Source organism: Aquarana catesbeiana, linkage group LG04 (assembly GCF_042186555.1).
Source record: "Aquarana catesbeiana isolate 2022-GZ linkage group LG04, ASM4218655v1, whole genome shotgun sequence".
NCBI classification, from domain to species: domain Eukaryota; kingdom Metazoa; phylum Chordata; class Amphibia; order Anura; family Ranidae; genus Aquarana; species Aquarana catesbeiana.
The window spans coordinates 537,747,464-537,766,928 of NC_133327.1; the positions used below are offsets into that span (position 1 = coordinate 537,747,464).

Here is a 19,465-nt window from a genome sequence, read left to right on the forward strand (position 1 = left end):
ATTTGCCATGTAGTTGCCCACCCCATTATTTTATTGAGGGCTTCTTGTAAAGTTTCTATATCCTGCTGTGAAGTTATTGCCCTACATATTTTTGTGAAGTCAGCAAAAACTTAGATTTAGCTATTTATACCAACCTCTATATCATTAATGAATAAATTAAACAGAATTGGTCCCAGGACAGAGCCTAAGGGTACCACATTTATCACTCCAGACCAACCTGAGTGCACGTTATTTATTACCACCCTTCAGAGACGCCCCTGTAACCCGTTTTCTACCCAAGAATAAACCCTATGGTCCATGTCTACAGACCTCAGTTTGTAGATTAAGCATCTATTGGGAACTATATCAAATGCTTTTGCAAAATCCAGATATACCACATCCACAGGCCTTCCCCTATCTAGATGACAGCTCAATTCCTCGTAGAATGTTAACAGATTGGTTTGGCAAGAACACCCTTTCGTAAACCCATGCTGATTACTACTACTGTTTTCATCAGCAATTTTTATCTTTTACTCCCATTAAAAAATTAAATCATACTAGGAGTTTTGTGACAGTGCCTTAGGAAAATACTCAGAAGTATATACACAAAAATAGAGAATATAAATGTCTATATGATTTTTAAAGGGAGTCTGGGTACTGCTGCGTATGGGTATACGTCGGTGAACGTGGAGATTAAAAAAACGTTGTACAAATAAAAACATGGTGAAAGTTTAGTTTATTCTTGGAGGCAAGTATACTTATGCAACTTTACAAACTGCCAATATCTCAACACAGCTTTGAAAAATAATGTATTTAATGTGAAACTACAATAAAATTAACAAGTCTGATCAATTCTATTAGTAATTCTAGAAATTACATAAGTTGTAAGAGTTTTTTTAAGGACAGAATAGGTAGCGAAAGGCACTAGCTTATTTTTTAGAAGCCTCATATCTTTCAGACACATTCTGCCAGTTGATAACATTCCAGATGGCTTTCAGGTAGTCTGGTCTAACATTTTTATACTGCAGGTAGTAAGCATGCTCCCATACATCAATGCCCAGAAGAGGAATAAGACCTGTGAGGAATAAAATAGAAAACTTAGCATTACAAAAGACCATCTGTTTCATGCAAGAACTGGATAGGTTAGGGGAGTATAATATATATATATTTATTAGAAACAATCAGCCGCTCAGTGCGTGTTGCTTTTTCCTCACACCGCTACCATCTTGCTGCAGACCAGCTATCGACAGTCTACGTCACTGGCTCCTCCTACGCGTTGCGTCACAGGTCACATGACTTTTTCAAGGATCCTTGAAAAAAGTCACGTGACCTGTGATGCAACGCGTAGGAGGAGCCAGTGAGCGGCTGATTGTTTCTACCATAGTGCAGAGTATCCAGAGATATGCGAGTGAAAGCCTTGCCGTGGATTATCCCAGTGCATTTAATCACTGCGCAATGATGTTTTCCTTTGTTTTATTGCATGAATCTACTTGCACCTGAGAACGGTAAAGATACCTCATTCATAAACAGTGACAAGTTATATCCCTAAGCAATTGAGAAGCTGGAACTGACTTGTATTGTGAATTAGGTTGGACTATATATGGTACAGGATCACTGGTTTTAATTGTGTATCAGTACATATGGTGGAGATACCATCACACAAAGCGAACTTATAGAGCTGTGTTACTGTTGGCATTTATGATACATGGTTGCAGTTAGCGATTAACTACATCCACCAGCATCATCACTTGTATATTTAGATCATCTACACGAGATACATGGTACTGACTTCATCTATATTTATCACTTACACCACTTATATATTGAGATTATTTGACACAAGATATTTTATGGTACTGACTTTATATTTATTTTTACCTATTTTGTTTGATTTGGTTTAAGCAATTTCTGTGCACTGATTGAAAGTTAGAGCGTGTCATTCACTTTATTTTCACTCCAAGGTGCCTGATCACCTTCAAAATGATTGCAGCTTAATTATTCAGTTATTTTCAGTCACTTATTTCAAATACTCATTTCAGCGCTTTGGTATTTTTAATTTATTCAGAAACGGTAGTTGATGTCAGTTGGAGTTGAGCGAACGGTTCGGGCCGAGCAAACATTCGGTCCGAACATCGCCTGTTCGGCGAACAACCAGATTTGCAGGGCATTTGTCAGGTGTGCGCCCTGCCGAACACCCTGAAATGTACTGCGCACTGCACAGTGCATTCTAAGCCCTGATTGGACAAAGCTTTGCCCAATCAGGGCTCAGTGAATAGCTGGTTGTTAAGTAGCGGGTCGGGAAGCCAGCCTGGCACCCCGCTCCTGAACCATACCAGGCCACATGCCCTCAACATGGGGGGGGTGGGTACCTGTGGGCTTATTGGAATCTGGAAGCCCTCTTTAACAAGGGGGCTCCCAGATCCCAGGTCCCCCCTCTATGTGCACGAGTATGAGGTACATGGTACCCCTACCTATTCACCAAAAAGTGTCAAAAAGCAATAAAACAGGACAGTTTTTGACAATTCCTTTATTAAATAAAAAAAAACCAAAAAAAAAAAACCACAATGTCCCCGATGTAGAGCCATCGTCAAATATGACATACGCCACGCCAGAAAAAAAACTTATATAGGCAAGGACGGGGGCACATGGCGACGTCACCTGGTGCCCCGTCACGTCACCGACCAGTGCATGTTGGGTCAGTGACGTCACAAGGGGGTGTGGCCACCAGGTGACGGCGCCAGGTGGCCCCGCTCTTACTTGTATAAGAAATGTCAGACGGCAAGCCAGCCATTCAGCGGTTTGCCATAGTAGACAGCGGAGTGTTTTTTTTCCCCCAGAGTCCGGCAGGCGTCGTGATTGACGATGGAGCTACATCGGGGGACAACGTCCACCCACCTGGCCGCATTACTGAGTTCTGTTAATTTGAGTACTACAAATACCAACAGCCTTTGAGGCTGTCAGCTTGTATTTCTCAATGTACTACCAGTTGAGCACTATAGGTAGTTCATTGAAGCTTCCTGTCAGTGTGTAATTGCCCGCTCGTGCGGGGTACAAGCAGACAACTTACACAGACAGTCTGCAACTGCACTCACGATCTGCAAAAAGATGTGCATTTACTTTTTTTTTTTTTTTTTTTTTATAAATGAACTTATCCTTTAATGAATGTGGCCTGCTAAACACAGGAGAAAATAGTCCTAATGAAAAAGGCAGATTGTGAAACAAAACTTAAGAAAATTGTGCTTTTGGCAATAGTAGAAATACATCAAAGTATTTTTTGTAAAAAAAAAAAAAAAGTTTTGACTTGCAGAGTGTAGGTCCCTGCAGAACTGGCAATTAAACAGCTGAGATCAGAAGAAAAATATACATAATTTGAAGATAAAGATGTGGACTCTCTTTGAGCAACAAAGTTCCCCCCCACCTGTTGTTCCTTGCAGAGGATCTTGGTTAGCACAGGCGGTGACTTGTAAGCGGTTAGATTCTTTGTTATAACCAAGCCAGCCCCATCCGGATCCCTGAACTGCCACTGACATGGCTGTAAGTTTATCTTTAAACTTCTCGAAAGAACCAAAGTCGCTTGTTATGGCTTTCAAAAGTTCACCTAATAAAAACAAACATATAATGACAAACACGTAAATGCAGCATCTAATACACATTGATAGCATATGTAGGTTCTACCTAGAATTTAACACTGGGGTCCACTAAACTGAGGTTTAATTTCCCAATTCAGGGACTTGTGCATTGAGTTTACCAACCGGCCTTTAATAAAAGGTGAAACCACAGTTAAGAAGAAATTCCTCTCTAGCTGAACTATATACATTGTAAGGATTTTAAACTTTATTGCACATAATTATATGCTTCTGTTTTGAAGTTAGTGATCTATGCCTTCACCATTTAAAAATGGAATGTTCCCGGGAGGGTTAGCCTTCACTGTAACCACCAAACCAGTATCAGTTTTTAAATAAATTCTACAATCTCAGAATTCCTTTGTGCATGTTAAAACGTTAGAAAGTATCTGTATTCTGTAAAGAGTGCCTGTAATTTGAAATTAGGATCTGTGCAGACCTATAGGAAAAATAATAAGCCGATTACATAAACTGAACGTTTGGAATTATATTGTGTCCTGTACATCAGTGGTTTTTTAACTTTGCCATAACTGTTGGTTATTTTGAAGGCCCGGTTTCTCCAATGCACTTTGCATTTCTTGCAATGCCATTCATTCTGAATGGCATTCCAACTCACTAAAGCAAAACGCGTGTTGCAGCATACTGCATTAAAACATTTTGTGGCACATCCAATTTTTGGGACATTTTGGATTACTGGCAGTCTATTGATTTCAATGAACTGTTTCAGCACAATGTGTAATAATGCACTGTACAAATGTAAACGGGCCCTATATGATTTAAGAATGAATTGGTCTATTTAATGCATTTATGATTATGGTATGTTGAATTTGGTATGAAGACTATCAGTATATGTGATGCTAGAATCAAAGGTCATTCTCAATTTGGGTCTCTATATATTGAATTGGTTTAAAGCAAGAACTTGTACATTCAGCTGATGCTGTTGGAAACAGCTCATATTAACCTTACACATATTAGAAGAGGAAATACAGTACATACTATTTCAGTACTTTTATTATTAAAGCCTAAGTTTACAAAAATAAATAAAGAATTAGGAAAGAACATTACTTAGCTTCAGTGAGATGTGTCCCTTGTGTCCTGGTTTAGTAGAAATCTTCCTCCAATGACCCCCATTTCCATAAACTTCCAGTGCAGCGGGGGTTAATAGAACCAAGGGAGCAGTGATGGGCACTATTTAAGAGTGTTGGACTATGCAAGCCCTTTCTGCCATTCACAGAAGCCAGTACTACAGCTTCTATGAATGGAACATGAACTATGAATGGAGGGGGCGGCCCTTTCAATCATCTGCACATCCTCCATTCTTAGATCCTGTTTTCATAGAAGCTAGAATACTACTTCTATTACCAGAGGAAGTGGGCTGAAAGGGTGGGAATAATTCAGATACTCCTAATGAGTGCCTGTGACAGCTGCCTTAGTTATTTTAACCCCCGCCACAGTAAAAGATTATAGTGGCAGGGGTGAAGGGCATTAGAGGAAAAAGATTTCTATTAAATGAGGACACAGCAGCTAAAAAGGAGACATTTCACTGAAAGTAAGTATTGGTACTTGTGCCAAGTCTGTTTTTTTTTTTTTTTTTTATATAAATTAGGCTTTAGGAGCTGTCAATATAATGTTCAAACGAATGGATATATGACAATTTTACTAGTAGTACAATTGTCTGTATAATTGTGTCCACATTAACATGATTAATATGGATGAATCTTAAGAAGAGGCACTACAAATCATCCACAGAGATCAGACGGCATAATGGACCGATATTGTAGCCTGGTGGAACACCCCTACTGTTATGTTTGGGGGCCGTGGCACATCAGAGTTGAAAACTATGAGGTATGTAGTGGAGATACGTATTGGATAAAAGAAGACTATTAAGAATGGCGCCAAAAATGGTCGTAGCATAAGGAGACCAGAGCAAGGTGCAGGCTGACAACGACCTCAGTAAAACAGACCATCGCTGTCAGCCAGTGGTAATGTGTGCGCTGGCCGAATGTACTAGCAGCTCTAAGCAGACAGGCAGCTTGTGGGAGATCCTGGTGGGGAGAGAGGAGGAAGAGGAAACAGCTGGTCAAAAAATGACCTCTCCAGACGCCTTCACCAGTTACAAGCAAACAAAAATGAAGAACATGTGTGTCCAACATAAATTTGTTATAAAAACCTGCACTATTGATGATACATATATTAGAATTAATATCAAAGCATTAACATGTAAAATCCATAGAAATGTTTTTTTATATAAACCTCATGTGAACAAAGATATTATACAAAAAAAACAACACCAGTATTACATGCTAAGAGCCCATTCACACAGGGGCAACACGACTTCCAGCGCGACTTTGGGAGGCAACTTGGACACGACTTGAGTATGAATCACAGCACGACTTGGGGCAACTTACAACACAACTTGAAGTCGCCTCCAGGACAGGGAACTTTACAAGTGGCCAATCAGCTGTGTGTGAGAAGGAGGGGGCTGGCTGTTTAGTGGAGGAAATTACTTTCTGTTTCCTTTCTGCTTCCTGTAAAGTTGCCTCAGTGTGAACAGTGATCAGACTTGGAGGCAACTTCCATTGAAATCAATGGGTACAAGTTGCCTTCAAGTCGGATTGAAGTAGTACAGGAACCTTTTCTGAAGTCGGAGTGACTGCAGTAGTGTGCATTAAGACAGATCCATTCATTTACATTGATTTTTTCATGTAGCGCGACTTGAGGCGACTAGGGGCGACTTGGGGCGACTTAAAGTCGGATCCAAAGTTGCCCCTGTGTGAATGGGCTCTAACTGATTACTAAACACACATAAATACATACAGTACATAGTGAATGAAAATGTGCTTGCACAATGGAACCACTGGGTGTCACTAAAGTACAGTTAAATCTTGTGATACTAATAGAACTTGGAAGAAAACCAAACAGCAGAAGGATACAAGGTAACAAAAATAGCAAAAAAATCTCCTGTCCCCCCCCCCAAAAAAAAAAAAACAAAAACAAAAAAAGACAAAAAAACACTTACCTAAGTCCTCTATCAATCCAGCACTATGCCCTGCTACAGGTCCTTTTTTTCCCCCCCTCTTCCTGCCCCCACTGGCTCTTCTGAGCAACAGGAGCCATTGGCTTAAACCCCGTGAGGAGGGAGTGGTGGCAGGGGTTAGCCACGCTGTGTGTGGGTCTATGGACCCACACAGCCCAGCTTGGGAGTGCACCTGAATGTGTGCCCCCTTAGCAAGCGGCTTGCTATGGTGGCACAGGCAGAGGAGGCTGAGCCAAGAGCATTGGCAGGGGACCTCTGAAGAGGGACCACTCTGTACATCAACAGAGCAAGTATGTATTATTCGCTTTTATTCAGAACGGTAAATGAGGGTATATATGCATTTCTTATTATCTATGACAGATTGTGTAACAAGAAATCACACCTTTCACAATTTAATTTCTCATATTTAAAAGATCCACATATTCTTGAAAGTCCAAGAGGATGCTGTGGTAGAGGTGATGCTTTTGGCTTGTTAGAGGTTAAAATACTGGAGATACATCTCAGTTTCCAGAAAGTGGCTTTATCTGGTAAAATACTAACAGGGTCTCTTTTCAGGATACCCAGTGTTTGTCTAGAATTCGACTAATCTAGGGAGATGGGTACAGCACTTAAACGGTTTACTTTGTCATGTTGAAGTGGTTGTAAACCTCAGACATGAAATATGAACATCTTCTATACTGTGCGCTTATCTAAAGCATGGAGTGGGATTTCTCTCTCCTGTCTTGTTCCTCTGTTATCAGGATGGATTACTTTCTGACAAGAGAGAAAAGGGTGAAGGGGAGAGCTCCAGCACACAGACTGTGAATCATATCCTTAGCTCTTTGTGTTTTTGTGTGCTGTAGAGCGGGATATGTTCCTTCCCTCCAATCATAGCTTAAAGCTTTCCTCACTGAGATCTGTACTGTAAGACTTTAGAGCCATGACCCCTGCTGCTAGAGGTGAGAAAAATCCTTTGCTGTGTGTTTTTGTGAACTGTCTACAGAAGAGAATGCTGCAGATAAACATGTACAACGTACCTGGCCCCTAGACCAGGGAGAAATTTGTTGAATGTAGACAACAGATTCTTTTTTACCCCTTTTCTTTAAACCCATCCAATAGTTTTTACATGTTAACACATTGATATTAATTCTAATATATATACGACCAGTATGCGTTATATACCAATTTTATGTTGGCCACAAATGGTCTAGGAGCAACAGGACAGTTCGTTTTTGATCAGCCTTTTAATCTATTTTCCCCACCAGGATCTCCTGCAGGTTGCCTGTAAGCTGATATCAGTCTTTCAGAATATCTAGGGATTCAGTCAAAGTTTTGTTTTTTTGGATTTTGCAAAAAAATATATTAACCAGCCACAAAATCTTTATTGAAAGGAAGGCAAGAGAGGGTTGCAACTTGCTTATGCAACAATGCTATACGGGCAACAGCAGTGCTCTCATCCACTACTACCTGCTGTTACATCAGCAAGTTACTACTCTTATCTCTGTGCCATTCAGCACTCTGAGCAGGGAGTGCTAATTTGCTGATATAAAAGCAAGTAGTGTTGGCTGAGACATAACTAATAACACAGCAAAACCCCGGATAAGCTTTCAGTCTGTTGCTGGGTGAAAATACAGTGCTGGATCACTGTGGATATTGGTATTTAAAGCGGTAGTAAACTGCAAAGAAAAGAAAAAACCTGCAAGACAATAGCATAATGTGCATCGTACACATTATTTTTATTTTTATTTATTTATTTCAGGTACTTATATAGCGGCGCTTTACATATATATATTATACATTCACATCAGTCCCTATACCCTCAAGGAGCTTACAATCTAAGGTCCCTAACTCACATTCATACCTATATTAGGGCTAATTTATACAGGATCCAATTAACCTACCAGCATGTCTTTGGAGTGTGGGAGGAAACCGGAGTACCCGGAGGAAACCCACACAGACACAGGGAGAACATGCAAACTCCAGGCAGGTAGTGTCGTGGACGGGATTCGAACCAGCGACCCTTCTTACTGCTAGGCAAGTGTGCTACCCACTACTCCTCTGTGCCGCCCATTATGAAATACTTACCTTAGAACGAAGCCCTGCAGTGGCGCCCGGTCACTGACATGTTCCCTCGGCGTTTCCTCCGGTATCACTGGCTCTGGCGCTGTGAGTGGCCGGAGCTGCAATGACGTCACTTTGGCGCATGCGTGTGGGAGCCCTCCGTTCCGGCAGGATACGCTGGCCCTGCAAAGTGCATCCCCCACTGACATCAGCGGCTGCATGCAGGATCAACATCTCCCAAACCGTACAAATTTGGAAGATATTCTTTTTACAATAAGGCTTACCTGTAGGTAAAAAAATAAAAACAAAAAAAAAAAATCACCAAGCGGGCAATACAACCACTTTAAACTAAAGAAAAACAGCACTGGTAACCTAAATTTAAAAAGCTGATGTTTAGGAAAGGCATTTTTACTTTGTTGCATTGGAATAGGTATGTATGTGTGTGCCATACCTGTGGAAGCTGGAAATCACAGTAGTAGGTACCAATAATACAGCAACCCCCACTAGATTCCGGGTCCTGTGCCAAGCTGCTGCTCTGTTGCTTACTGAACATGGGGAGGTTGCTCGATCAGCATAGGCACCATTTACGGAACACTTTCCATTTTATCAATGAAGCAAAATGTTCTGATTGGACAAGGTGGAGATCGTGTGGTCACCCCCAGTCTCTCCACCTCATCCAATCAGACAACGCTTTGCATTCATTAGAAAATGGAAAATGTTCCCTGAATGGCGCAACATACTATTTAAAGTTTATGTGAACCCCAAAATGAATTTCTCTTATTTGGTCCCATTTGGTCTGTTAAATATTACAATTAAAAGTGTTTGATATATCAGTTTGAGAAAGTAAAAATTTATTTTTTAATCTTGCTAAAAAACTTGTGAGGGAATAACTTCTTGGGCTTTCTACCTGTGCTTACTTTTATAAATCACATTGTTGTCAGAGAACTATAGAACCACACCCCTCCGATATGAAAAACTGCAGGGAGACAGATGCCTTGTTTCCACTCAGCGGATCGGTTCGGGTCGGTACAGTTTGAATGGCCTAGAATGGTCAACTCTATTCTGGTGAGCTTTCCACTGCAAGTGGGACCACAAGGGGCCATACAGGGTTTAGAAAAAATGCCTCAGCATAACACAGCAGAGGGTTTTCTGTCAGCCAATCAGTGGAATGTATCGTAGCTCCGCCCTAACCGAACCGTTCCATTTTCTATGGCCCCACATCTGAAGCAGGACCCTGAATGGAACGGTTCGGTTCGGTTTGTTTGGGCCACTTTCATAATGGAAACACCCAAAATAGCGTACCGTACCGAACCGATCCGCTCAGTGGAAACGAGGCAAGAGTTGCCTAGTCCTATCTGATTTCTGTTGTCCTGATACAGAAGGGGGAGTGTTGCCATCCTAGGACTGAAACTGTTACTGGTAGAATAGTCAGGTGAAAACAAAAAAAAAATGACAAAAGGAAAACGAATGCAGCCACCACACCTAAGGACTGGTAAACTGCAATATATTAAGTGTATATTTTTTAGGTGTAGTTTTGCACTGACCTTGGGGTTCTCCTCCACCGCTGGGAGAGAGGTTTGTCCAAAAAATTGAGTGATTTACATGGCCTCCACCATTAAATTTAAGAGCAGGCTGGAGGGAAATCTGAGCAGTAACATCTCCTACAAAAAGTAATGATTATTCATTAACACATATTAGAAATTTCTAAACCACACACACAAAAGCTGTATATTATGTCCTTATCCACTTTTCTACCAGAGTCATTCCTAAAAGTTGGCTCGTAGAACAGGATTTTAAATTAACAAAAGCTTATTGGCGAATTAAACTTTCAGAAGTTGCATGCGCCACATTAACAGAACAGAAAGGACTGTTTCAGGTCTATGAGCGCCAGTTTCTTTTTCAGAGTGGAACAGAAATTAGCACAGGTCTGCACCGGATTAACAAAAGGGAATACAGCAGTTTTCCATATTGAAAACTGATGCAGATTCCCACCAGGTGCGACACAGTGGGATGCAAGCTGTCAGCAGACAATGCCCATCCCTCTCTAGGCCAGTGCAGTGATTACACAACATGAGTAGACAACTCTCTGCTGTGAGCTGTGCTGGCTAAGATGGGTAGACAAATCTAGGCATGGAGCTTCAGCTCTTGTTCTCTGTGCCCTGCCTGTCATAGCCACAGAGCAGAGACCTGACCGTTCCTAATTACCAAGTATTTTTTGCTAGAAAATTACTTAGAACCCCAAACATTATATATGTTTTTTTCAGCAGAGACCCTAGAGAATTTTTTATGTCACACGGTATTTGCGCAGCCATTTTCATATGCAATTTTTTTGGGGAAAAATATACACTAAATGAATTTTACATTAAAAAAAAAAACAAAAAAAAAAACACACCACAATATATAACCCAATTTTTTGTTAAAATATAAAATGATGATGTTTCGCTGAGTAAATAGATCAATAACATGTCATGCTTCAACATTGCGAACACTCGTGGAATAGCAAAAAACGACAATACTTAAAATTCCCCATAGGCGGCGCTTTAAAATTCTTTACAGGTTACCAGTTTAGAGTTACACAAGAGGTTAAGAGCTAGAATTATTACTCTCGCTAGAACGTTTGCGCCGATGCCTCACATGTATGGTACGAACACCGTTTACATATATGCGTGTTTGACCTAGGTATGCATTCACCTCTCTGTACAAGTACAGAGGGACAGGGGTGCTTTAAAAGTTGTTTTTTTTAATTATTTAAAATATATATTTTACACTGTCCCTGTAAAAAAAGTTATCACTTTTATTGCTATCACCAAAAATGTAAAACATCTCTGGTGATAGCAATAAAGCATGACAGGTCCTCTTTATGGAGACATCTGAGGTCTGACCCCAGATCTCTCCTCTACCTTTGAAAGCATCAGATAAAAAAAAAAAAATCTGATGTTTTCTCCAAAAAAACAATAAAAATAATGGGAGTGTTTACATCTGCCCTCGTAGATTACAGAGATGATCTGGTCTCTCTTGGCCTCTATGGCCAGCCGTACGAACCACCGATGAAAACGGTAAGCCTGAGAAACACCAGAGACCAGTGGGAGGGGGGTTAACGAGGACCCCTAACGAAGCTTCTAAAAGCAGTCCATTTATTTATTTTTTTACACTGTCTCTTTTTAAAAAAAAAAAACAAAAAAACAAAAAACTGATCACTTATTGCTGTCACAAGGATTGTAAACATCCCTTGTGACAGTAATAGGCAGTGACAGGTACTCTTTATGGAGGGATCTGGGGTCCAAAAGAAATCCCTCCTTTGCACTTAAACGTATTTTGAATACTTTGGATTTTTTTTAAATTGGCGCTGTTTGCAGCCGAGTAAACCTTGAAGTGATGTTGAGACGTCGCTTCCGGGTTACTACATCAGAGATCCGATCGAAGCTGAATCCACTTCTTGTGATAACGGCATAGCGGCTCATTAGCCGCATCAGTTATCACTGATGTAGCTAATGAAAGTCAACCGCCAGCTCCAAAAAAAGGGTACCGGGGTGATGCCTCGAGTTGCATGCACCACCCCGGTACAACCACTTCCTCCCTCAAAATGACGTACAGGTACGTTGTTTCACATTAGAGGTTAAAGCAGAACTTTACCCATAACAACTTGATAAAAAATAATGTTCTTTAGCAAGGAACATGCATTCCACATTAGGGGCTCATTTACACTTGCTTCGGCTTCACCACACATTAAAGCTCCTACTGCTTTAACAAGCTTTTATTATGTGTTTTTGAGGCTTCGGTGGTGCTTTGATGAGGCTTTGGTGAAGCTTCGGTGGTGCTTTAGGGCTCATTTACATTTGCTTTGGCTTCAACACACATTAACGGCTAGTTTACACTTGCTTCAAAACAAGGCTTCAGACAGGCTTTGTTAAAGCGCTCTGAATGCTAGTCAAAAGCTCCTGTCACTAAATAAAATGGTTAGGTTACAGTCCTGTATAAACCTTTCTTTTGCTTTACTTAAGCTTCGATTCAAAAATTATACCCCATGTAGCTTTAGTGGTGCTTCAAAACCTCCACAGAAGTCTATGGCAAAGCTCGCTTGAAGCCCCACCAAAGCCCCATCGAAGCACTAAGAAAAAGCAAGGTGTAAATAGGACTGTAAGCTAAACATTCTATTTAGTGACAGAAGCTTTGACTGACATTCAGAGAGCTTTAACAAAGCTTGTCCGAAGCCTTGTTTTGAAGCAAGTGTAATCGAGCCCTTAGGGCTCATTTACACTTGCTTCGGCTTCAACACACATTAATGGCTAGTTTACACTTGCTTCAAACCAAGGCTTTGGATAAGGCTTTGGTAAAGCTCTCTGAAAGCTGTCACTAAATAAAATGGTTAGCTTACAGTCCCGTTTACACCTGCTTTTGCTTTCAAAAGTCTAGTTTACACCTGCTTTTGCTTTCAGAGTCTTCAAAGCCTCCATAGAAGTATATGGCAAAGCTCGCTTGGAGCCCTACTGAAGCCTCATCGTAGCCCAACCGAAGCCTCATCGAAGCCCCACCGAAGCCCCAAGAAAAAGCAAGATGTAAACAGGACTGTAAGCTAACCATTTTATTATGTGACAGGAGCTTTGACTAGCGTTCAGAGAGCTTTAACAAAGCCTGTCCGAAGCCATGTTTTGAAGAAAGTGTAAACAAGCCCTTAGAGATGCTCTTTTGAAGCTTTGTTGAAGTGTGGCAGATGTCCTGTGTGTGTGTGTATTGATACCTCATACCTGCAATTTCTCCAAAACAAAGCAAAGCTAAAGCTGAATTAAAGCCTCGCAAAAGCTGCAGGTGCTTCAAGCGAGTCTGCCATAGACTTTGATGGAGGCTTTGAAGCACCACTAAAGCTACATGGGGTATAATTTTTGAAGCGAAGCCGAAGCAAAGCACAGCAAAAGCAGGGTGTAAACAGGATTGTAAGCTAACCATTTTATTTAGTGACAGGGGCTTTGACTAGCGTTAAGAGAGCTTTAACAAAGCCTGTCCAAAGCCCTCTGTAAACTAACCCTAATAGTTATGCTACCAAACTTAGTGTGTGCTGTAAATTGCCTCCATCATTGCTGCCATTTCTTTTTCCTGGAGGCTACCATTCTGCTGAAGACCAGAGCCCTTGAACAGTGCATCATAAAGTGTAACTAAACCCATCAATTTAAAAAAAAAAAAAAAAACTGTTACATTCCTGGAATGCTGGAATTGCTAACTGTCACATTTGCTTGTGTCCTCATCCAAACTGTAAAACCATTAAATGGCTGATGTCAAAACTGATCACATGTGCAACATCATGGCAGTTACAGATCAAACAGAAGCAGCTTCCTTGGCTGTAAAGGATAGAAGGGTTTAGTTCCACTTTAAGGTTGTCAACAGATAGTCCTCTACAAATTTGGCAGTGCCTAAAAATATAGATTAACTGGGCATTTGCAGAGCAGGGTAAGACAGTGTGTTAATGGATTATAAACAGTATAGGCACTTATTTTTAATGTTTTACATAGCTATACCTGCAAAAGGGGCCAGCCTGAAATTCCACTTTAACAACTAGCTGACCAGCTGCTGCAGTTATACTGTGGCAGGTTGGCACGGCTGCGCAAATCGCTGTAGCTGTACATCGCTCCTTTAAAGAGCGACAGCAGGACCGTGTGCGCCACGTGTCCCTGGAAGCCGATGCGTGTGCCTGGCGGAGCACAATGACTGCCGGGCACCCGTGATCGCTCATGACAGAGCAAGAACCGGGATCTGTGTGTGTAAACACACAAATCCCGGTTCTCTCAGGGGAGAGGAGAGAGATTGTGTGTTCATACTAAGTATGAACACCAATCTCTCTACTCCCCTAGTCAGTCCCATCCCCCCTACAGTTAGAACACACCTAAGGAACGCAGTTAACCCCTTGATCGCCCCCTAGTGTTAACCCCTTTCCTGCCAATTACATTTATACTGTAATCAATGGCTATTTTTAGCTCTGATCTCTGTATAAATGTCAATGATCCCAAAATAGTGTCAAGCGTATACGATCTGTCCGCCACAATATTGCAGTCCTGAAAAAAAAACAAAAGCGCTGATCGCACCATTACTAGTAAAAAATAAATAATAATAATAAAAATGACATAAATCCTATTTTGTAGTCGCTATAACTTTTGCCCAAACCAATCAATTCACACTTTTTGCAATTTTTTTACCAAAAATATGTAGAATACATATCGGCCTAAACTGAAGAAATCATTTTTATTTTTTACATTTGGGATATTTATTATAGCAAAAACTACTAAATATTGTGTTTTTCTTTTTCAAAAATGTCGCTTTTTTTTGTTTATAGCGGAAAAAATAAAAAAATGCAGAGGTGATCAAATACCACCAAAAGAAAGCTCTATTTGTGGGGAAAAAAAAAGGACATAAATTTTGCTTGGGTATAGCGTTGCACAACTGCGCAATTGTCAGTTAAAGCGACGCAGTGCCGTATCACAAAAAATGGCCTTGTCAGGAAGGAGACAAATCCTTCCGGGGTTTAAGTGGTTAAGAAAACTGTGTAAAACTTATTTGGGTGAGCAAACTAGTTCATTATAGAGTTATTGTCAAATTAACAAATACACAATGCTTCTGCCAAATTTGGTCTGGGTATCTACATTTTAACCCTTTTAATTGCGAATGATTGGATCACACAATGACTAAAACAACTATTGTAAAAGGCCTCTGCTTTCAGAAAATATATGGTTAAGTAATACTCTAGCCAAAAAAAAAAAAAATGTAGATTTTAAAGCGGGGGTCCACCCACACCGCCAAAAAAAAAAAAAAAATATTAAAAGCCAGCAGCTACAAATACTGCAGCTGCTGACTTTTAATACATGGCCACTTACCTGTCCCAGGGATCAGCGATGTCGGCAGGCGACGCCGAGAACCCGCTCGGTTCTCGGCAGCTGCCGCCGCCATCCTAGGTTAGGGAATCAGGAAGTGAAGCGTTGCGGCTTCACTTCCCGGTTCCCTACTGCGCATGCGCGAGTCGCGCTGCGCATCGTAAGTGGTCCCCGCTCTCTTCTGGGAGCTGTGTGTTTCCCAGGAGACAGCGCGGTGGGGACGGGAAGAAGCGTAGACTCCCATGGGAGTCTATGCCGGAAGTGGGTGCAAATAACTGTCTTAGCAAGGTATCTGCACCCCCCTCCCCCCTGAAAGGTGCCAAATGTAACACCGGAGGGGGGGAGGGTTCCGAAAAGCGGAAGTTCCATTTTTGTGTGGAACTCCGCTTTAACAGGAGTGCAAAAAAGTTTTAAAAAAATGGCTCCTTTACTGAAAATGGTAATGACCATTGGTCACGAAAAGGTTAAAAATATTCTCCTATATTAGCTAATAGGCCAGAAGATGTTTGCACTATTCTTTCCTTTCATGGCTATTGAACATAATCTACTACTTTCTCTAAGTATTTTTGTTAAATTACTGTGTGCAGCCATTTTCATACCTTTGGCCAAAGCCTCAGCATATTTCTCCTCTGCAATGTTTAGGTTGTTGACATAGGCAGCATGATGTTTACTGTGATGGAGCTGCATAATCTCAGCACTGATGTGAGGCTGCAGCGCACCGAAATCATAAGGCAAGTCAGGCAGTGTATGTTTCTGTCTGGAGGAAGGGCATCCCAATGCAGGAACAAGTTTAAGGCTTGTTCTGTAAAACAAAAACAAAAAAAACAAAAAAACACACAGCTATGTATTTATAGTCTTCATAAAGAGAACAAAAACACCAGTCTAATATATCAAAAGTTAGAAACATTATAAACAGACACTGTGCTGATTTAAAAAAAAAAAAAAAAAAAAAAAAAAAAAAAAAAAAAAAACAGCTGGCAAACACAACTAGACATGCGTGCGTGGTGACGTCTAGAGCGTAAGCTCTACCCTACGTGTTTTGTCAAATATGATGTCAGTGGGGGCACGTGGAGCTTACGCTTCACGAGCGTTGTAACTAGGAAGCCATCAGATCCCGGGACTGGTATTTTACTGCCTAGTGCTTGTTGTTTTTACCATTGTGAGTGGCTAGTCATTTATTTGAATAATATACAGTTTTACATTATGTTGGCCTTCCCAGTTCTTTTTTTCATATTCCAGTTGAACATCTCATGTTACTGGATGGTCGATCCTGGGGACCACAGGTGGAGATATTGAGGCAATACAAATTCCCCTAAAGATGGCATATTAATTCACAAGCTTTCATGACTCTAGTACAAAGAGTCCAAATGTTCTGGTAAGAGTCTTCTTTATTCAAGGTGGAGGCGCACTTGGGTGCTGAGAACATTGAAATAGAAAGATCCCTTCACATCACATTTTTTATGGATTTGGACTTATTTGGGACTATTACGGTTTTCTTTTCATTTTTTTTTTTATCTATCAAAGCACACTGGCCACTTTTAGCACGGCAATGTAGATTTATATATTTAATATATCAAAGCATATCAAAGCATTGCCAAGTTAGCCAGACTAATCCGCAAGGACTTTCATGGATTACATTACCAGAAATCATTTTAAAGTGGAACTCCAAGCTATATACTGTATGCCCCCGCCATGTCAAAGAACATCTATTACTAGATGACATGTTACCTCCACGAAAAAAAATAAAAATAAACGCTTAACTCCAGGAACTATGGGCATTGAATACTTACATTGGTCTAACTTGGCACAATATGCATAGCGCATACGTGATGGGCCACTGGGAAAGGTGGAAATCTCTGTAGTAGTCTGCACTACTACAATGATAATTACGATCTTCCAGGTCCTCTGCATATGTCTTCCCTTCTGCACACTGACCACAGGGGTCGCTCTCTTGGCTCTCCAGCCACCAACAGAACATCTTGTCGTTTTTTTCAATAAATACAAAACGTTTTCTAATTAGACGAGGGGGGAGGAGGGATGTTGCCATGATGATGATCTGTCACAAGTCACTTACCTTTCCCACTGCTGACCTTTGCTGTCTTAAAGAGCTCTGGTGCCTGAAAATGAATCTAGCCGATAGAACCACAGGGCTCCAAGTTGGACCAGACATCGGACCCTCCCAGAAGATTTTTCAGCAACCATAGCTCCACCACAGAACGAAGATTGGCAACACGATAGGTAACCAATCATTGTTTTCTTTACAAGCAGCCCTTTTTTATTTATGTTTTCTACCGATCTTTAATAATAAGGATTGTAGCAATTGGTAATTTGATATGTGCGGAATCCCAAAATGTTGTGTTATTTTGACTCACCCCACATTACAACTATTTTCTAAAACCACATCCTTTACTTTTATTATTATCAATCAGATTGAGATTGCTCCCACTCACCCCGGTGCTGGGGGGTCTTTTATTATTCTCATTGACCCTAGTGCTGGGGGGTCTTTTATTACTCCCACTGACCCCAGTGCTGGGGGGGTCTTTTATTACTCCCACTGACCCCAGTGCTGGGGGGGTCTTTTATTACTCCCACTGACCCCAGTGCTGGGGGGGTCTTTTATTACTCCCACTGAACCCAGTGCTGGGGTGGTCTTTTATTGCTCCCATTGACACCAGTGCTGGGGGGGTCTTTTATTGCTCCCACTGACATCAGTGCTGGGGGGGGGACGTCTTTTATTGCTCCCACTGACACCAGTGCTGGGGGGGGGGGTCTTTTATTGCTCCCACTGACACCAGTGCTGGGGGGGTCTTTTATTACTCCCACTGACCCCAGTGCTGGGGTGGTCTTTTATTGCTCCCATTGACACCAGTGCTGGGGGGGTCTTTTATTGCTCCACTGACATCAGTGCTGGGGGGGGGACGTCTTTTATTGCTCCCACTGACACCAGTGCTGGGGGGGGGGGGTCTTTTATTGCTCCCACTGACACCAGTGCTGGGGGGGGTCTTTTATTGCTCCCACTGACACCAGTGCTGGGGGGGGTCTTTTATTGCTCCCACTGACACCAGTGCTGGGGGGGGGGTCTTTTATTGCTCCCACTGACACCAGTGCTGGGGGGGGGTCTTTTATTGCTCCCACTGACACCAGTGCTGGGGGGGGTCTTTTATTGCTCCCACTGACACGAGTGCTGGGGGGTCTTTTATTGCTCCCACTGACACGAGTGCTGGGGGGGGTCTTTTATTGCTCCCACTGACACGAGTGCTGGGGGGGGGGGGTCTTTTATTGCTCCCATTGACACCAGTGCTGGGGGGGTCTTTTATTGCTCCCACTGACATCAGTGCTGGGGGGGGGACGTCTTTTATTGCTCCCACTGACACCAGTGCTGGGGGGGGGGTCTTTTATTGCTCCCACTGACACCAGTGCTGGGGGGGGTCTTTTATTGCTCCACTGACACCAGTGCTGGGGGGGGTCTTTTATTGCTCCCACTGACACCAGTGCTGGGGGGGGTCTTTTATTGCTCCCACTGACACCAGTGCTGGGGGGGGGGTCTTTTATTGCTCCCACTGACACCAGTGCTGGGGGGGGGTCTTTTATTGCTCCCACTGACACCAGTGCTGGGGGGGTCTTTTATTGCTCCCACTGACACGAGTGCTGGGGGGGTCTTTTATTGCTCCCACTGACACGAGTGCTGGGGGGGGTCTTTTATTGCTCCCACTGACACCAGTGCTGGGGGGGGTCTTTTATTGCTCCCACTGACACCAGTGCTGGGGGGGTCTTTTATTGCTCCCACTGACACTAGTGCTGGGGGGTCTTTTATTGCTCCCACTGACACCAGTGCTGGGGGGGTCTTTTATTGCTCCCACTGACACTAGTGCTGGGGGGTCTTTTATTGCTCCCACTGACACCAGTGCTGGGGGGGTCTTTTATTGCTC

The 19,465-nt window shown here is 42.1% G+C and overlaps 1 protein-coding gene across 1 annotated transcript; it reads right to left on the reverse strand.

The window, feature by feature from the left end:
• Window positions 1–698: 698 nt before the first annotated feature.
• Window positions 699–16,338, reverse strand: LOC141140544 (superoxide dismutase [Mn], mitochondrial-like; the record flags this gene model as incomplete). The annotated part of the gene is given in 4 exon segments (XM_073627858.1): window positions 699–1,054; window positions 3,398–3,577; window positions 10,224–10,340; window positions 16,136–16,338. Coding segments are annotated over 4 exon segments (646 nt in total), but the record flags the coding sequence as incomplete, so codon positions are not given.
• Window positions 16,339–19,465: the final 3,127 nt, after the last annotated feature.